The sequence below is a fragment of the Gadus macrocephalus genome, chromosome 14 (assembly GCF_031168955.1).
Source record: "Gadus macrocephalus chromosome 14, ASM3116895v1".
In the NCBI taxonomy this organism is placed as follows: Eukaryota; Metazoa; Chordata; class Actinopteri; order Gadiformes; family Gadidae; genus Gadus; species Gadus macrocephalus.
In genome coordinates, this window is record NC_082395.1 from 6368739 (window position 1) to 6387328 (window position 18590).

The following is an 18590-nucleotide window of genomic DNA, read 5'->3' on the forward strand; positions in this document are numbered from 1 at the left end:
CCAACCCATCATTGTTGTAGGAAAGAGTCCAGTAACCCGTCTCAGGGGTCCACACTGTCTCACCTTTTCTCTCTATGGACTCTCTGGCCACTCCTAACCACCATGTAGTGTTGTCTTTAACCTGGACCTCAAAGTAAAATCTCCCAGAAGAGAAGCTCTGCCTCGTGAGAACAAATGCATACTCTGTAAATCTCTTAGTGTTGTCTGGGAGTTTCTTCACTACACCTCCATCATGTACTTGTTTCCCATCCTCAGACATGATGAGCGTGGGATGAGCTGTATCAGGATCCAGAGTCACATCTACTTCATACTTCTGGACCCTCTTCAGTTCAGGATCACGCAGCTTCTTTATCTCCATGTTCAGTGTCTCCTCCAGCTGATCCAGGGATCTCCAGAAGGTCCCGACGTATGACGGAGGACAGACCTCCACCGTGGTCCAGTCCCTGGTGGGTGGAGGATCCTTCAGGGATCTGAAGGTCTGGAGGAAGTGGAGGTGGTCTTCAGTGTGTGAGAGCCGCTTCACCTCTGAGCTTCTATCGGTCAGATCTTCTATTTCCTGCTCCAGCACTTTGATGAGGTCTTTAGCTCGTTTCACTGTGGATTTCAGTTTCTCTTGAACCGTTTGGTTGAAATCATCCCGGCCCTTTTCAACACAGCCTATCAGAGCAGTGAAGACCTGCCCACCATGGGCTATCTCTCTGTCTGCTTCTTTGTTGCTCAGTTCCACTGTGTCTTTGATCTCCTTAATCTTTTGTTTTCTCTCCTGGATCATTTGCTGAACGTCAGTCTCCGTCTTCCGCAGCTGGGCCGTCTTAACTTCATATTCCTCCGTTAGAGGTACAACAGGATGGGACTTGTGGTCTGTCTCTGTGCAGAACTGACACACACACACCTGTTCAGTCTGGCAGAAGAGCTCCAGAAGTCGGTCGTGTTTCTTACACATCCTGTCTTCCAGACGGTCCATAGGCTCGACCAGCCGATGTTTCTTCAGGCCAGCGACTCTCTGGTGTGGCTCCAGGTGGGTTAGGCAGTAAGAGGTAAAACACATTAGACAGGACTTCACAGCCTTCTGCTGGGTCCCAGTACAGACGTCACAGGGAACTTCTGCTGGTTCAACACAAGGCTGCTCTTTTACTTGTACGGTTGTTCTAATCTGAGCAGCCAGCTCTGATAAGAAGGTATTGACCTGTAGATCAGGTCTTGTGTTGAAAAGCTTGTTGCAAACAGGACATTTGTACTGGACTTGTTCATCCCAGAACTTTGTAATACAGTTTCTGCAGAAGTTGTGTCCACATGCGGTGGTAACTGGATTGTTGAACACATCCAGACAGATGGAACATGAAAAGTTCTCTTCGGACCAGGAAGTGTTAGCACAGGCCATTCCTAGACAATAGGCAAGGTTTATGTATTGAGCAATTATAGATTTCTTATTCAATAACAGGAAGAGAGGTTTCAACTGCTCCTCAAAGTTGTGCTGTTTTACTTACTTGTTCTTACTGTCAGACTTTTTGTTCCAAAATGCGTTTTATTTTTCTCCTGAACAGCTTCGACGTGGATTGCTTTGGTTTCGTTTCCACAATATGACGTCCTCTCCTCTCCTCCCCTAACACCTGGCTCCGCCCCCACGGTTTACAGACGTTTCAAACGTTCACACCCTGAATACTCCAATAGTATCTGTCTTCGTCCGACGTAGGCGTAACTTGTAGTAGGAGGCGTATTTTTACCGCGAAAAGAGAAGATCTCGCGTGGACCGCGATTTAGAAAAGTACAAGTTTCGCCTCCTAGTACAAGTTACGCCTCCTACCACAAGTTAAGCGCACTACAAGTTACGCCTCCGTCTTGCAGGACGCAGACAGACCCTACTCGAATGTGGGCGCATTCAGTAAAGGCTGCTTAAAATGCGTTGATATGTTCTCTCTTCTTTGCGGCATTCAAATATGTTCAACCTTAAAAAGACCCGACACAGTGACTGTGGTTAAAAAATAAAGTTTGTGATTCAGTGTTGATTTGTGACTTTGTAACTGAGTAAGAGCTGTACAAACACATTTGACTTTGATTTGATTTTTGATTTTTTGACTGTGCCTGGTATTTTCTCCACAGTCTATTAAGTTAACACTTAATAGCTTCTCTTCTCCCAGACTAAAAAGTTATTGGAATATAAATCACACATTTTAAGAGACGATACAAAAAACAATGAAGTGAATACTAAAGGTTGTTAATTCACCGAATATCAAGTTTATTCCTCTGTTAAATCATCGGAGACATGTTGAAATTCTAATTTAAGAGTGTCCAAAATGATGCAATGGTAAGAGTGCAAAGTAACGACAACCACAACATCATAAGAAATTTTCAAAGACACAAATGAACGAAGACACACAAATATAGATTTTTAAAGACAAATCACTTAAGATGAAGGAAGCGAGTTTTAAGAATGAACTCAACAGAAATATTGCTTTTCTAATGTCTCCTTAACCACAAGTATGAGAGAACAAATTAAAATATCAAACTCATTTAAAGTATTAAACAGCAACACATGTAAATGCATTTTTCCCCTTTTTAAACCATTGATATTTAATATTACATCTGGCCTAGCAACATAAATAGTAGCAGAAATCTAAGAGGTATGTTTTTTAAGCGACGGTCATCTGAACCAGCCAGAAGACGTGCATACGAAGCACAAAAAAGATAAAAGAAGAAACATGTACCTCAAACAAATATTTGGTCGTTAAGATTTAAAAAATGCACAGGTGGTATTTCCTGTGTTACTAATATGGCATTGACTACTGCATTCATGTATGGCCATTATGTCAGGAGGGATGAACTGGGAAAATCAGATAATTTAGCATTAAAATGTAATGACAATTATATTAAATATTATATGATACAATGTGAACTGTTTACATTTATCAAACAATAACATATCTTCCAGCTACATGTGCCCTAAAGTTAGCATAGTGAATAGTAAACACGTTAGCAATGAACTGCCAAAAATATTAACTTAACCTGATTATTTCATCTTCTCATGCATTCGGCATTCCAACCAGGCTTGGTTAACACCTCACACGTTTACTCTACAATCTGTACTCAAATAATTGCTATGGAAAAGTGATATAATGCTGTAATGACCAGTTTTTGGTAGGTTTTGCTGCATATAGGCTAACTGAATATAGTTTTTGAAGAAAGGAGTTGACAACAAAATCAGTGGATTCATGGAGTCGTTAAATAAGTTGTTATAAATGTTGCGATAGCAGAGTGACAGATGGTCACATATCCCCCCCCCCAAGGTACAAATCTAACGAGGCATCTTGATCCAGGCCTTTTCAGTGAAAACTGATCAGAAAAAGAGAAACACAAACTCCCTGTTTAGGTCACCACATGGCGTGTCAACAACTGACCTGATGCAAAGGTAAAAGATTACAAGTCGTACCATTCGAGCAATAGTAACGTTATAAGACTTTCTTTCAGAAGTTAAATTTCAGATAAGACTTAAAAAGATATAAACACACCACAGGCAAGAGGGCCACCATTTTCTTCCATCTGTGGAGTTCTGTTGGCTTCAGACACACAATCTGTACAGCGTTGAGAGTGTGCGCCGTTTTGCTAAACACATCGACAAGGCAGCTTGATGACATCTTGAACGACGGGGGTCGAATCTCATGATCTGCGATTCAGTGTTGTACAGGTTTATTTCCCCTTCAAGTGAGCGTACATAATTGTTTGTTTTCATATTTATGCGTGTGTGTGTGTGTTGCCGTGTGTGCTTTCCTGGGTCTCCCAGGCTATTGAGGAATAATATTTCTTCCGCCTTGCAAAATGTACTTTGATAAAAAAAAAAAGATCTCGAAAGACGCATCGAATCGTGTTGTTTGGCCCCCCCCCCCTGGTTAAAGAGGGGCCGAGGTGCCGGGCGCTCCACTCCTGCTCTGCGGCGGCCCCCCCCCGCTACGACCCGGGCGCCAGCCAGTGCTGCAGGTGGGAGATGCCGCGCTGCATCTGGCCCACGTAGAAGTCTGCGTTGCGGGAGAAGTCCTGGCAGACGGTGGAGTGGGCGTCGCCCAGGGCGCAGTAGAGAGCCGTCCCTCCGACACTGATCACCACGGTGACGAGGCAAAGCAGGAAGAGGAGCAGGCACGAGTCCCCTCCTCCGACCTCTGGAGAACGAGCAGGTGAAAAAAAATGTAAAAGGGAGAGGAAGGAGGAGGGGGAACCGGAGGAACAAATTATAACAGAAATAATGAAGTCCTCTTACCGATTTATTTGAAACATTGCAAAGAAAAAAACATGGCGTGTTTTTTTTATCTGAGATGGCTTACCTTGATTGTATCCGTCGTCAGCGACTTTGAAACGCACCCGTCTCTTAGCGGCAGCTTTGACGGGTTCAGGGCACTCAGACACACACACACTGCGCTTCTTCAGTATGGAGATCAGGCCACAGGCAGGCATCACCTGAGGGGAAGAAGAAGAAGAGGGAAAACATTCTCTTGTCATTCTGACGGTCATTTCTGTCAGAAATAAGTGATAGAGAAAACAGGGAATTGATGGTGCAATGGGTTGTATCATGTGTCATGAATATTTTGGGGTAACACTATTTCAGCCCAGTAAATGTGATATCCAATATCTATAACCATCTTAAAAATGCCCTGGAGGAAAGGAAAAAAAAAAGTTATTTGTAGGTTAAACGATTAACGTTACATAAAACGTAAATAGATAATCGGCATAAAATGTCCACCAGATGTCACTAAAGAGGTGAACTCTATATCTCATTTACAATCCTAATTGTTATTCAACGACACCCTTTAATCTGTCCTGGTCAATCTGGCCCAATGACGTAGGTCTGTTTTTGTTCTCATGTTTGCATAGATAAATGTTGTTTCCATAATGACAGAAATAGACCATACCATTACCATAACAAAGCCAAGATGGGTTTTAAAAAGGTATTAGTTGCCAATTGATGTACCCTTTTAGATGGCATAACTAGTTTACCTTCAACAAATTGTCATTAATGCAAGACTAAGACATGTATGAAAAAAGACAAACATAAAGACATATCAAAATGCTCTGAAACAACTATAAACAGCTACAAATGTACGGATGCGGAAAGATTGATAAAAGTCTCTGATTTTCAGGGGAAAGAGTACTAAAGGGAAAGCTAACTGTCATCGGGTAATGTGTGATCGGTAAGGATTAGTTGTCTCTACGCTAATCAAATTGAGTTCCTCAGATGAATACATAGACAGACAGAGTTTCAGTGTTTCGCTTCATAGTTGAATGTCAGCAATGTTTTCAGTAATGATATAGTCCCCAATCCTGACAACATGAAAAAAAGTATGGAAATGAAATAAGAATGGTGGAAAACGGAAACCATTAAGATGGTGCAAAGAGGAAAGGCTGAGTGGAAAAAAGGGGCCCACACACAGCCCAGGCTTAAACCAACAGCCTAATGCCTTATCCAACCTCTCCGTTGCCTTTCGTCTGACCTGTTTGGCAGAAAAGTTGCATTGAAACACACTGCGAAGACTACCGGCAACTGAGAAGACTACTGGCAACTTATTGCATTGCGCTTGCACGCAATGCAATAAGCCTCCTTAACATCGGGTGGCGCTAGTCCGCCCTTCCCACACACACGCTGATTCGCTGCACACAACCAATCAGAGTATCCAATTGCTCCAATCCTCAGACTGCCAATGCTCTCAGACTTTGCAAGTTGAATTGGACCAGACACCGTTCGCGCGGTTCCAAAAGCTTCCAACACAGCTGTACACACCAAACAGATTTGTTCCCGAACTAGTCCAAGTCTCCCCAAACGTTTCAGATGGCCAACGGTTGGGCCATTGTGTTCCACGCTTAAGTGCCGTCCCCCAATCAAAAACAGGCCCCAGAGAAAAAGTAAGACAGTGGATGAAGAGTGGAGACAAAAGAGAGATAGCAACCCAATCTTTTAAACTGCCATTCAAACCATGGGCTGATATACCAACAGGACCGCCAGGGTCATCATGTCCGACCACCACAACCACCATGCCAAAAGGAATGCCAGAACGGCGAAGTGGCACCTTCTACTCCTCAAACATTCTCTCCCTGCCTCGCAAGCCCTCTCCCTCTCTCTCCAACACACCCTGTTCTGCTCTCAAATCCTAACAAATTTCCAGGTGGCCATCCTATTTGTGTTATCAATAAGTCAGTGATGATATTGGTTGTCCCCGTTCACTCGAGGTGACAACTGGTGCAACCAGGTGTTGGCAGTCGCTAAAAGGAGAATGAGAGGCCTGAAAACCCCCCGATAATCGAAACAGGAACAGGCCTTACGCCTTGTTCACACTACATGCGTCTACAGATGGTGGCTTTTTGACGTATCCAGTATTTTTCCGGGTTGTATTACAAAGGCGATTTCATTGGACAGTGTCCTTGCGTATATATTTGCATAACGCAGTCTGATTGGCCGACGGATCCGTCGCTGCCTGAAAAGTTGAACATTTCTCAACTTTTTGACTCAGGCCACGAAGCCGACAGAAGGGCGGACCCACAATCCATTTCGCGAGCGCCCCATGCAAAGTCAATGAGATCCGTCGACGGACGGAGGTAGTGTGGACAAGCCAAGTGGATGACATCACAAAGGCCAGATGATAAAGCAACGAAGCTACATGCTAAACCACTAGCATGACAATACAAACTGTTCGGCTCCATCCTCTGGATTAATGTCAATCCAATACGGCCAACAGGCTTTCATATCCGGGGATGGAAAACAATCCATGGCTAATGGCCAAGATGATGGTCAGGGAATCATGGCATTAAACTGCCTCAGCAGCAGAAGATCATTGACTTTACATTAGCTTGGCTTTCACTATCTCGATGGCGACACTCCAACTAACCAAACTATCGGTATAAAAACAATAACAATTGAAGCTGCATTTCATTCATTGCTAGTTATTGGAAAGGTACTATTTAAATAAATCTATATTAATTAACAGCATCCGCAGTAGTAATTAGTCTAAGTGGTATTGAAGTTAGTCAATTATCAATACATTGAAACTCAAACATTAACATAGGTTAAAACTAATTGAAAAACACACACCTCCTCTACAGAGATGAGTTTGGCCTGGTCGTCTAGATGGTAGGATTCTTTGATGATGTCTGGTCCATAATCCTGCTCCTCCTGCTCTAGCTGGGCTCCTTCCTCCTCCCACGGCTATGGGAGCAGACCAGTATTATCAACACACACCAGAATCCCCTCACAACAGGATTACACATTTATCATGGCTAAACAAAGCATCACTGCATTACAATGTAACAATAAAAAAATAAACAGTTATTTTGCAGAGTCAAGCAAGCATGCCTGCATATTTACAAATTCCATATCCTATTTACTCATTTTCAGCCAGGTTCGGGCCAAACCAATGTAGCCAGCAAGCAGGGTGTTAGTTTAATCAGGGACTAACCTGGGAGTGAAGGCCCAGCTGGGTCACCTCCCACTGGTTCTCCTCAGCAACGGCTTCTTGCTGCAGCAGTGGCACTACCTCCTCTATCCCCCTCAACTCTGTATCCTCGGGGACAGCTTCTCCACCCTCCTCCTCCACCTCTCCTCCTCCCCCCTTATCCTCCATCTCCAGAGCATGTGCATCCTCTTGAGACTCCCATGATCCCCTCTCCTCCTCTTCCTCTCTGTGCTTCTCCTGTGTCGCCTCTCCCTCCACACCCTGGCTCCCAGCAGGTTTGGACCAGTCCATTTCTGCCCCGGTGGCGGGGGGGATCCCACTTCCTGCTGTGATAGGTGGAGCTGTGTGAACCGCTCTCCCTCCCAGTCCGTTGCTTGTTCCAGCGCTCTCCTCTCCAGCTGTTGGCCGCACATCATCAAAATGATCCATGCCTGTAGAGGATTTGATTGGTTGCATCTTCCCCGTGAGGCGGGTTTCGGTGTCTCTCTGCCCCACCTCCAACTCTCCTTCAGTCAAATGGCCTGGACAAAATGAACAACAAAACAGTTAAAATGCAACACAGGAATGGCGTAGATACCGGTGGAGAAGAAGAGAGGGCATTCGAAAAGGAGAGAAAGAGGGGGAAGGGTCACGCAACATTGGAAATAATGGATAAATGCATCAATGGGGATTAAATAAGAGTGATCGACTCGAGGCGGGGGAATGCCTGTATCCTCAAGATACAAGAAAATGATTAACATATATAAACCAAGATGCTCTCAATCTGGTTAATTCAACAGGGAAAATAATAACCTACATCTGTGTAGTAAGCTACATCTGTGAGTGTGCTTGCTAGTGCATGTACATGCCACTTTATGCCACATTTAATCATAATAATGTATTCTTATTATTAGAGATGTAAATAGCATCCAGATCTAAGTAAACCTCTAATCACTCATTATCTTAACAGCCATGCTGTAAAGACAACCGTCTAGTCCTTGATTCTATTAAACAAGGCATTGAAGTGCCCCCCTGCTGTTCCTCAATTATCCTCATGTCTCAATGAAGTCATAAAGAGACGGCAAAGGAGGAAGCTCACCTGCAGTTATTGTTTTTACTAAGCTTCAATCACCCCATATTACCTGTCAGGGATCAATATTGTATTATCTTATTGCATCTTCTTAAACTGAAGTATATCATTTGTGGTGCATAAACTACACCACATTTAAGCTCCCAACTTTAGCCAGAGATTCAATGGAAATGAAGACATCTTGATAGTCAGCGACATGAAACGATGGACCCTTCTACATGGGTGGCAGGAATCACTGGAAAAGGGTGGTGTCTGTTTAAGATTAAGGCGTTCCCTGCAAATAAACACCTTTAGAATATGAATTACTGAATCTCCACACACACACACGCACACACACACACACACACACACACTAGAGCCCGACCGATAAACGATCTTTAAGGCCGATACCGATACAAATAATTGGATTTAAAAATAAGGTATTCCGATATATCGGCCGATATCCCTAACATTGGTTATTTGTAGTTATTTATGAGTCCTCACTAAAATAATAAGGTAATGCAGTTTAAAAATAAACTTTATTTTATTGTTTTATTGTCACAACAGAAAAGTTTGAAAATGCCTGATATCGGCCGATAATATCGGCCCGCCGATATATCGGTCGGACTCTAACACACACAAACACAATCACTCACACACACACACACACACACACACTTACCTGAGGTGCATGAGGTCAGCTCACCCGGAGGCTTTTCGTCGTGAGTCATAGAAGCCTTCAGAAGCTCTAAAGACGCACACTACAGACACACAATGAGCCATTTAGCACAGGTATGTATCCAACGGGACCTCACTTTACCATCAACGTTGGAGTCACTACCAAAACTCGAAAGTGCCACACGATCAAGTTTGTACAACAAAAACCGGAGGGAGTTCAGAGTCTCTGCAGGGATCGGAACGTGAGGTCAGTAGATCTACCATAGAGCGCAAGAGCTGTGTGCTATACAGGTACTGAAACAACAAGGTGCACGGGCAAAGGCTTGTACTGGTTCATCCCTGGTTCATACTGGCTCTCCATTTACTTCTAGGAGGTTGTACCTTCACGCCGACCGTGTTGGCTGAAGTAATATGGCTTCCTGTACTGATCAGTGCAATATGTCCTCAGAGGTTGACGACTAACACGTGTGGGTTAAGAAACACATTTAAAGAACGTCATTCAAATAGACATGCATGCAAAGGTGCGCCCGATACTAACACCCGTACAACCCCAAAGTGCACCCAAGGACAAACAGGAATAAAAGACTTACCAGAGCATTGCTAGCAGCCGGTCTGAGAAGGAGAGACACAAGAAGATAAAGCAAAGCAAATCAAACTTCGGGTAGAAAAATCTGCTCCAGTCTTAAGAAGCCCAGTAAGATTAGGGACCCTGCACAACTCTCATCTAATATTAGACAGGGCACATTTCCCTCGCCATTACACACCGTGTGTCTGTGTGCGCGTGCACACACACACACTTTTCAACAAATTGAAACCCTACCAGTGAGACAGCTCATATGACTAAGAGTGCCAAAGCAGCACATGGACATACGTTTCACAAATCACTTCTCTAAACACACGCGCGCGCACACACACACACACACACACACACACACACACACACACACACACACACACACACACACACTAAATCACTATTATTGTAAACCATAATTATCTCCCTGGTTCCTTAACATCAGGATCAGACGAGACCTGCGGAGCAGCCTCACCTGTTGTGTGTCTGACAGATGTGTGCGAGGGTGTCGAGCTGGGTTTCCAGATCAGAGGTCGAGGTGCTTCTACAGCTGCGTTCTGAGAGGACGAAACACAGGAGGACCACAACAACCTCATCAAGACAAAAAACCATTCTGCACAGGACCCGACCAGCATAGACGACGTGTATTCATGAACCCGTGCGTTTACGAGTCACGTGAGCTCATACATATGCACATGCACGCATGCTTCAGCGGTCTCTTACCCCACTGCTTCTGTAGAGAACTGAGGTTTTCCAGTAGTCTCTGGTGATAGAGCCTCTCCAACTGTATGCACCAAATAGCTCTCCGGTCTGTGTAGCTGCGTTAAGGTTCGAACCAACGAACCAACGACACAACGACTGGTACGGACGCACTTACTCTACCAAGCATTGTAAACAACAATACACCCATTCAACCCAGTGGAGAAAATAACTAATTTAATTAAGGGACTGATTCGCATGTTGTGACATCAAAGCTCCAGTCCCCCTAGCCTTCAAAGCCTTCTTCATTATCACACTTTACTTTGGCTGAGCCATACGGGAGAATGAATGTGTGATGGGTGGAATAGGTGGGCGTTAAAAAAAACACTAAATGACAGGGAAAACAGATCAAAGTACAGCAGAGAGGGCTCATGTTTATGGATTTGGAGTTCCTCTTTGCTACAGCTCAATGCTTCCTCTCCCCTCACACAATCTCTAGCCTACGACGTGTGATGTCACAAAGCTAAGCTTGCATTTTCCACTGTCACTCTTTACCTCCACAAGCCTTCTGATTAACCCGCTCGCTACAATTCTGTGCTTTTCACCCCCCCCCCCCCTTTCACTTCTCAGTGTCAGCTATACCCTTTCTTCAACTTCCCATTGTTATTCTCTTGATAAGTATCAAATTCTCTTGTTGCTAGCTATACCTTCTTGGTCCATCGTAGCCATTCTCCTTCACCTGTTATCCCCAAAGCTTTTGGCCTAAGCTTGCCGTTTTATCTTCAAATTTTTTCTTTGAACAGTAAGCGCATATTTCCCTATCACAATAACCTTTCACACGCAATCTCCCTATTTTTCTGTTTTGTCTTTTAAGCCGCCTCATCTGAATGCAGTGCATTTTAAGTTCAAATCTGTGAATGTTCGATCTATATCCATAGGCTGCATTGACTGGCCGTGGAAATATCTGACAAATACATAGACAGAAATCAGTTTGAAAAGTAATAATAATATGATAATAAGCGTGTGAACCTTTGATTTTCATTGTGCCTGAAGGCAAGAACGTTATCGGACAGGACAAACATGTAGTAAACACAAGCAGCCTGGAGGTGTGTGAAGTTCAATGCCATCCATCATTCAGTCACACACATAAACGTCTAGGATACAGTCTTCTTGGTTCACAAAGGCCTCAGCAATCTGCAGATAGAAATAGAGAATGATCAACATTTGATAAAAAATACCATTGTGTATCTAGTCTACTACTGTGTTTATCATCTGAAGCACTTAGATTTGCATTATCTTTTTTGATGTAGGCACTAGCCAAGACTGAGAGTATGATTGACAGTGTGTTAGGAAATCAGTGTACACGTAACATCGCATATCAAAACATGTCACTGCAGCTCAATAAATACCAGTCGCTTATTGAGCCTGGTTACGTGGAACCAGACCACGGTTCACCACACAATACCGAGCTGAGTTGAAGACTCAAGAGAGAAGCATACAAATTACAATCACACAAACACACCACAACCAAGCTAAAAGCGCATTCAGATTGACTATTCATTCACCTGATGCTCAATCCCAGGGTTGTGTCACTTGTCACATAGCATGCAGACAAGCAGAAAGGAAAGAACTACACAACAGTGGAAAAGGGAAGACAAATATTAAAAAAAAGGAACCATTGAGACAGAGAAGAAGTCAGTGTGACACTACCTTTCTGGTGAGAGCGTTGCTCTCTCGGCGCACGGCCGGCTGACTGAGGCCCCACAACAATTCACAGAGCAACAGAGGCGGCAGAGCGTGGCGCTAGCAGAGAGATCGAGAGGAAGAGAGAGCGAGAGACCCAGAGAGAGAAGGAGCAGAGCACAGAGGTGCTCGCATTTCTAATGAGGTGAGAGGCGGTGACAACTGAATGACCCCCCTCTATCTCGCTCTCTCTCTCACACACACACACACACAATCTTAGTCTCTCCCGCTATCTCTAAGTCTCTCTCTCTCTTAGTTAACATAATTTTTTCTTCGTTTTTGGCGTGAGACACAAATCGTATGTGTGCCAGTAGTGACGTGGAACGTGAACATTGATCAATGGAAATGCGATAAAATGTGCAAGATTCAAAATAGGCGATTTATATGAAATATTGTCTGGTTAAAGAAATCAGGGAATTTATTGCCCGAGTGCATATCTGCACTCATTAGTGCATATCTGCACTCATTAGTGCATATCGGCACTCATTAGTGCATATCGGCACTATGAAAATCGAGTTAGTTATGTGATTACAAAAAATTCACCATGGAGTGATAAACTTAGGATTGGAAAACTTGCAGCTGAGGCCTTCCTGACGTCTAGGTTACGTCTTGTAAACTTCAATCGAAGAACCAAAACTGTATGGAGCAGAGTGAATGATTGCACACTTGAATTTACTGAAACCGATTTAACAAAGCATTAACAAATCTACCTGACAGGCATTCCCACATCCCTCTTATACCTGCCCAGGCTTGTAGTCTTAAGTATGAGCGAGAGGACAGATTTGTGACCGTGTGTGTGTGTGCAAGTAAACAGAACACCCATGCCTCAGGAAGCCAATTGTAATTATGATTTCTGAGCTTGAGCAAAAAGATTTGAAAGGCTTTGACATAAAAGGAAACGACAATAGAGTACAGCAGGCTCCTCTGAAACCAGTTAAAAGGTCAAAACATACAGAGAGCAAATCAGAGCATGCATACAGCTCCACAGCAATGACCTGGTAGGCTTGTGTATGGTAGAAACAAAAGACATAGAAAAGCAGACAGAGAGACATGCAGACTGGTGGACAAACAGAGCGACCGACAAACAACCGACAGACAGACTACCTGGTGGAGGTACTGCGGCAGGTGGTTATCATCTGCTCTGTGCTCCAACTCCTCCAGGCAGGCCAGCAAAGCAGGGCGGGGAGTGGGTCCTGTAGCCGAGGTGGGAGCAGACATGGAGGTGTGCCCGGGTGTGGAGGAGGTGGAGGGCCCCTTGGCGCAGGTGACAAGGGAGACGGATCCTTTGGGTGCTGTTTGAGAGTGGAAGGGTTCTGTGCTGCAGGGGGTGGGTCGAGTACCAGGGGTTTCGGTCGTGGCGCTGATCTGTCCTGCAACAGAAGTGGAGAGATCTACATGGCAAGCTTCTGTTGACGTGCTGCCTTCTGTTTTGGGAGGCATAGGTTCCCCGTCCGAACCAAGGACGGATGCGTTGCTACAGGTAGGCCCGGTGGAATGCACCGTCTCCGAGGTAGTGGACCAACTCGATGAGTTCAAAGCCTCTATCCCGGCGGTTGTTATGGCTCCATCGATGCACGGGGGCGTGGAAGGGCCGGCGGGCCCCGAGGTTGATGTGCATGTTAATCGAGGAGATCCAACAGGTCCAGTCGTGTAGGTGTGCCCAGCGGTGCAGGAAACAAATCCTCCACCTGCATCTCCAGACACAGTGTTTGGGAAACGGGAGTCCACGTCTGGATCCTGCTGACCGGGTTGCACTGGGCCATATAGAGGGTACGAGACCCCGGGAGCAGCCCCAATATTCAGAGGAGAGGAAGGCACTGGGCTGGTGCCTGGGCTGAAGGGGGTCTCTAGCAGACTGCCTGCAGAAAACAAAGAACCATGCTGAGTGAGAAACAGTGAGAGCGGCTGGAAAGTCAGACCATCAATTATGTAGTATCTTTCGCACAGTGTCAATCCTATTGGTTCGGACAACAGTTTGAAACTGGATATTCTGCAAATCGACAGAGCACTAGCATCTTGAAATGAAATCCCAAAACATAATGTGCATGTGTGTGTGTGTGTGTGTGTGTGTGTGTGTGTGTGTGTGTGTGTGTGTGTGTGTGTGTGTGTGTGTGTGTGTGTGTGTGTGTGTGTGTGTGTGTGTGTGTGTGTGTGTGTGTGTGTGTGTGTGTGTGTGTGAGAGATTGTTGGTGCTTATTTGCCAAGAAACCTTGCGATAACAGAGACACTCTTGAGTAAGTGCGTTGAGGCAAGGCAGTAAGAATGCAGGGGTATACCATCTAAAGTCAAAGCATCCTACCGGTTTCGGAGAAGGAGGAGTCGGTCATGGGGGTGCTTGGCGACCGGGAGTCAATAAAACCGGAGGATTCCTCTGATTCGTCCACCTCCTTCATCAGCTCATCTTCACCTTCGTCCTCGTCGTCTCTGCTCCCTAATGGGAAGGTGTCCGGGACCACACCGTTGTTGTCAGAGGGACTCTGCCCGGGTTTGCAAACCCCGATGTCCTCCACTGGGGAGTGCTCTCTTGTGAGCGTGTTTGTCCGACAGGGTGTACGCGTCTCTGTCAGGTTAAGGTTCTGGCTGCCAAGGGGCTTGGGGCATGGCGGGTTGTCACTAATTCGGTCCCCCTCACACTGGGACATGACCGGAGCCTCCCACTCACACTGACCTGGCGGTTGGGGGAAAAGCACGAATGGGATGGTGGATGTGTCATGATGAGTAGTTCTAGACTGTAGAATAGACTTGGTAGAATAGAACAATTGAATTGAAGTGGTGTGTTAAGTTATGATTTCAGCGAGGGGCGGGGGTGTGTGTGTGTGTGTGTGTGTGTGTGTGTGTGTGTGTGTGTGTGTGTGTGTGTGTGTGTGTGTGTGTGTGTGTGTGTGTGTGTGTGTGTGTGTGTGTGTGTGTGTGTGTGTGTGTGTGTGTGTGTGTGTTAGAGAGAAAGAGACAGAGAGAAAACACTCACCACCATGATCCATTAGGCTCCGCCCTCAGTGCCTGAGATCTCTGCTCATCAAGGCCGGTGCCGGTAGACCCACGCTTGTCGCGGTCTGCAGAGGGTGGTCGAGGGCAGCCAAAGGACGATACAGCCTAGGAGGGAAAAGAAGAAATAATAGAGGAAATGAAAAAACAGAGAGAGCACTGGGAGAAAGAGAAAACGGAGTGAAAGAGAACGTGGGGGGAGAAGGGGGTGAACAAGTTAAGCGTCATTCCAATGGTAAACAAGCCCTGCCAACAGCCTGCAGCACAACGCTGCTACACCCCTCATCACAGATCAGTCTGTGTGACTGAAGTGTCAAGCTGGAACGAGCTTCCTTGATTCTGCTGACAAAACGGAATGCATGTCAATGGAGAGAAATAGAGGAAACAGCATCGACAGAAAAGCACTGCCAGGTTTATCATTATTATTTGTGTTCATTAAGTTTTGTTATGTGAAACACTTCATACATTAAGATAACATTACAACTGTTATAAAGTCTCCAAATAATTAAAGATTTTAACTTTCGTATAAAGATAGACAACATGCATCACCATTCCCTGTTAAGACTTAACTGAAGGCAGCCCATTTGAACTGTTAAATTTGCTGCTCTACTCGACCGAACATTCGCCAACAAGATGGCATTAATGTATATGTCTCTCACACACACACACACACACACACACACACACACACACACACACACACACACACACACACACACACACACACACACACACACACACACACACACACACACACACACACTAATGACGAAGGATCTCAAAGGAATAAGACTGCTCTGGTTTTCCAGGTTGTTCTTCTTGTAACCCTGTGCAGCAGTGTGTGGTTTTCTGCAAGCACAAACACCTTTAACTATACATCCAGGGAACAGCTGCCTCTTTGGGGAACTGGTATTATTTTAGTCACATGGTGGTCCCAACAGGCAAAAGCACACTGGGGAACAAGCACATAACCGAAGCCCTAAAGCACTTAAACCTGTCTCAATAGCATTGCGTAGGCGTCATATATGCAATGATACAACTACTATAACTACTTTCAAATAATTCTCAATGGGAATACGACTGTGAAAGATATAAAAACATACAACCACATCATCAGTTTGTTGAAACCACATATCACCTTCCTACATATGCAATAGATGTCAGTGATGTACTGCCGTTCCTTCCAGTCTATATCCTAGTTGGATCCTGCAAATGGGGGCATGACTTAACGTGAAAGAAAGACAAGCAACTGCAGATTGGAATATGATGTTCTGATGAACTTCAGTAAAGACATTAGATTAGACATTGAGAGCCTAAAGTACCCAACAAGGCACGAAAGATTGAAGTGTTTTCATTGAACACAGGTAAAATATGCAGGATAGATAAATAATCCTTTGCTGGGATATTATAACATACTGCTTGAATGCTTGTAGGCTATGATATACATGGCAGTGCTATTATGCATCATTCTGTACTAGGACTGACACATTCACGTTAGTATTTCAACTGCATTCAATGACAGGACGTGTTAAGATTAATATGTGTATTAAATCAATACTGCATAACGTTAATGGAGCATGCGTCAAACGATGGAGAGGCAGAGGAAACGAGACAACAGCCTGTAATCGATTACCCTCCACCCTTGTTGGTCTACATCTATACTATTTCTATAATATAGTTTAGCAGCTATCTATTAGTGGACATCTTACTAGCTAGTAAGGTGAGTTATTAGAAGTCACATTGGGTTGGTCGCTAAACCACACTGACAAATTTGTTTTCGTTTACAGTTCATTGTGTGTACCTTTAAATAAGTCGGCTTCTGGGAAACGTACGAGCTAAATGGGCGCAATGGGAAGGTGAACACTTAGCGTTAGCTAATGCTAGCCTAGGATAATCACACACGCTCACATCTGGACAACACAACTGACATTACCTTACGAGCAGCCCGAAGTCATGCGAAGCTCTTGTTCTTTCGCCGGACTAAATAAAACGACGGTGATTTACGTTTGAGGGCTGTTATTCTTTGTACACCTGACGCCTCGCTCGGTGACAGGTTAAATGTGAAAGCTACGGTTTAGGTTGGCACGTACAGTCAACCAGCCGGTTGTGTATGTACGGTACAACGTTACCTTGCTTGACACTGCCACCTACCGTCTTCATAGCGTCCGTGCCACGGATGTCATTTGCAGCAATCTTTTAATTTTTATTTTTTACAGAGCTTCCTTATTTTCAGAAAGCAGAATAAAACAAAACAAAAAGGTCGAACTTGTTTTCGGGTTAATATGCTGCGACCGCAAGGTAAAGTAGTGTAGCACTGAAGATGTGCATGTATTGCAGCCTGAAATGTTTCAAACAAATCCATCATCATCTACCCTGTTGATTTATTCAGACAGCGAGGAGATTTACCCGCGACCTTATTATTGATGTGAACATTGGCGTGTCTAATTAAATAGAGCTGGCCATGGAACGAAGTTGCAGAGTAGTACAGGGGGATTGAGGGGTATTCCTTTCCTACACTACACACACACAATCGAAATGCAAGGTGCTCCCTCGTCTTATGCTATGTTCTGAGCTGCTCAGTTTTATATTGCCCATTTTTTGTAATTTTGAAGATTGTTTTTGCAATTTGTGCTTTGTTTGAATGACTGCTAATTGATGCAGCTAATTGATACAGACCCCATTTTTCAGAAGAAAGATAAACCCTATATTGTGTTGGTAAAGTAAGGATAGGATAGTAAGGATAGGTTAACATTCACTGTATACAACAAAGATATCTAGGATAAGATGCTACACAAAGTAAGTACTATTTTTAAGTGCAAGGACGAACATACAATAAGTGCGTACATTGAGTGCCAGGACGTACAACATACAATAAGTGGGTAAGGTGAGTGCACTTGGCCCCTCTTACCCGTGGCCCACCCTGGTACCTGCCATGGCAAGTGCGTGAGGTGTCTGGGGGTTGGGGGGGGGGGGGGGGGGGGTAGTGGGGGAGGCTATTGTGGTAGAAATTAACCTTACATTCTATGTTAAAATATGATTATTATTAGGCCTACATATCATATATATACTTTAATGGTGGAGAAGAGCTGATCACCTTTAACCTAGATGTTGTGTGCCGTGTGACACCAGTGAGTGGGTCCAGGACATTCTCACCTGATGGGCCATGTGGCACATCGTTCAGAGAGTCCAGTCTACTCCCATTTTGATGTACTCTCTGAAGACAATGCTTACATTCACACGTCTGCATCATCTCTGTTTGTATAAGGATAATATATGTTCTAAGGTCACATTGGGATTCAGAAGACATAGGGGTATGCTGACATCCACACAGTATGACCCTGATGGGAAATTCTATATTTGATGAAAGTCCAACTTTGTATTGTGTAAAATTCGGGGATATAAGGAGCTGTCTGGGATTCATTCAGTAGTGTGT

The 18590-nt window shown here is 44.5% G+C and overlaps 2 protein-coding genes across 3 annotated transcripts in view; both read right to left on the bottom strand.

Moving 5' to 3' along the window:
- The window catches only part of LOC132472058 (E3 ubiquitin-protein ligase TRIM39-like), a 2411-nt gene extending 758 nt beyond the window's left edge, over positions 1–1653 (bottom strand). Inside the window, exons 1-2 of the mRNA XM_060071482.1 lie at positions 1488–1653; positions 1–1383 (exon numbers count right to left, since the gene is read on the bottom strand). The exon at positions 1–1383 is cut by the window's left edge and continues 758 nt beyond it. Coding sequence (XP_059927465.1) covers positions 1–1381 — 1381 coding nt within the window. The 5' untranslated portion in view covers positions 1382–1383; positions 1488–1653. The remainder of the gene's footprint in view (positions 1384–1487) is intronic.
- A 559-nt stretch (positions 1654–2212) lies between these two features.
- cnsta (consortin, connexin sorting protein a) lies at positions 2213–17296 on the bottom strand. 2 transcript variants are annotated; one of them, XM_060070946.1, is made up of 13 exons: positions 17091–17296; positions 15141–15265; positions 14472–14603; positions 13277–14031; positions 11593–11623; positions 10454–10540; positions 10206–10287; positions 9747–9768; positions 9161–9239; positions 7434–7951; positions 7070–7183; positions 4314–4446; positions 2213–4151 (listed from the first exon to the last, which is right to left on the bottom strand). In XM_060070946.1, exons 2-13 carry the CDS (start codon positions 15151–15153, stop codon positions 3943–3945), a joined length of 2175 nt encoding a protein of 724 aa, XP_059926929.1. In that variant the 5' UTR covers positions 15154–15265; positions 17091–17296; the 3' UTR covers positions 2213–3942. The 2 variants fall into 2 exon arrangements, with proteins under 2 accessions (XP_059926929.1, XP_059926928.1); XM_060070945.1 differs by having other exon boundaries at positions 14472–14840.
- Between the last annotated feature and the right edge of the window lie 1294 nt (positions 17297–18590).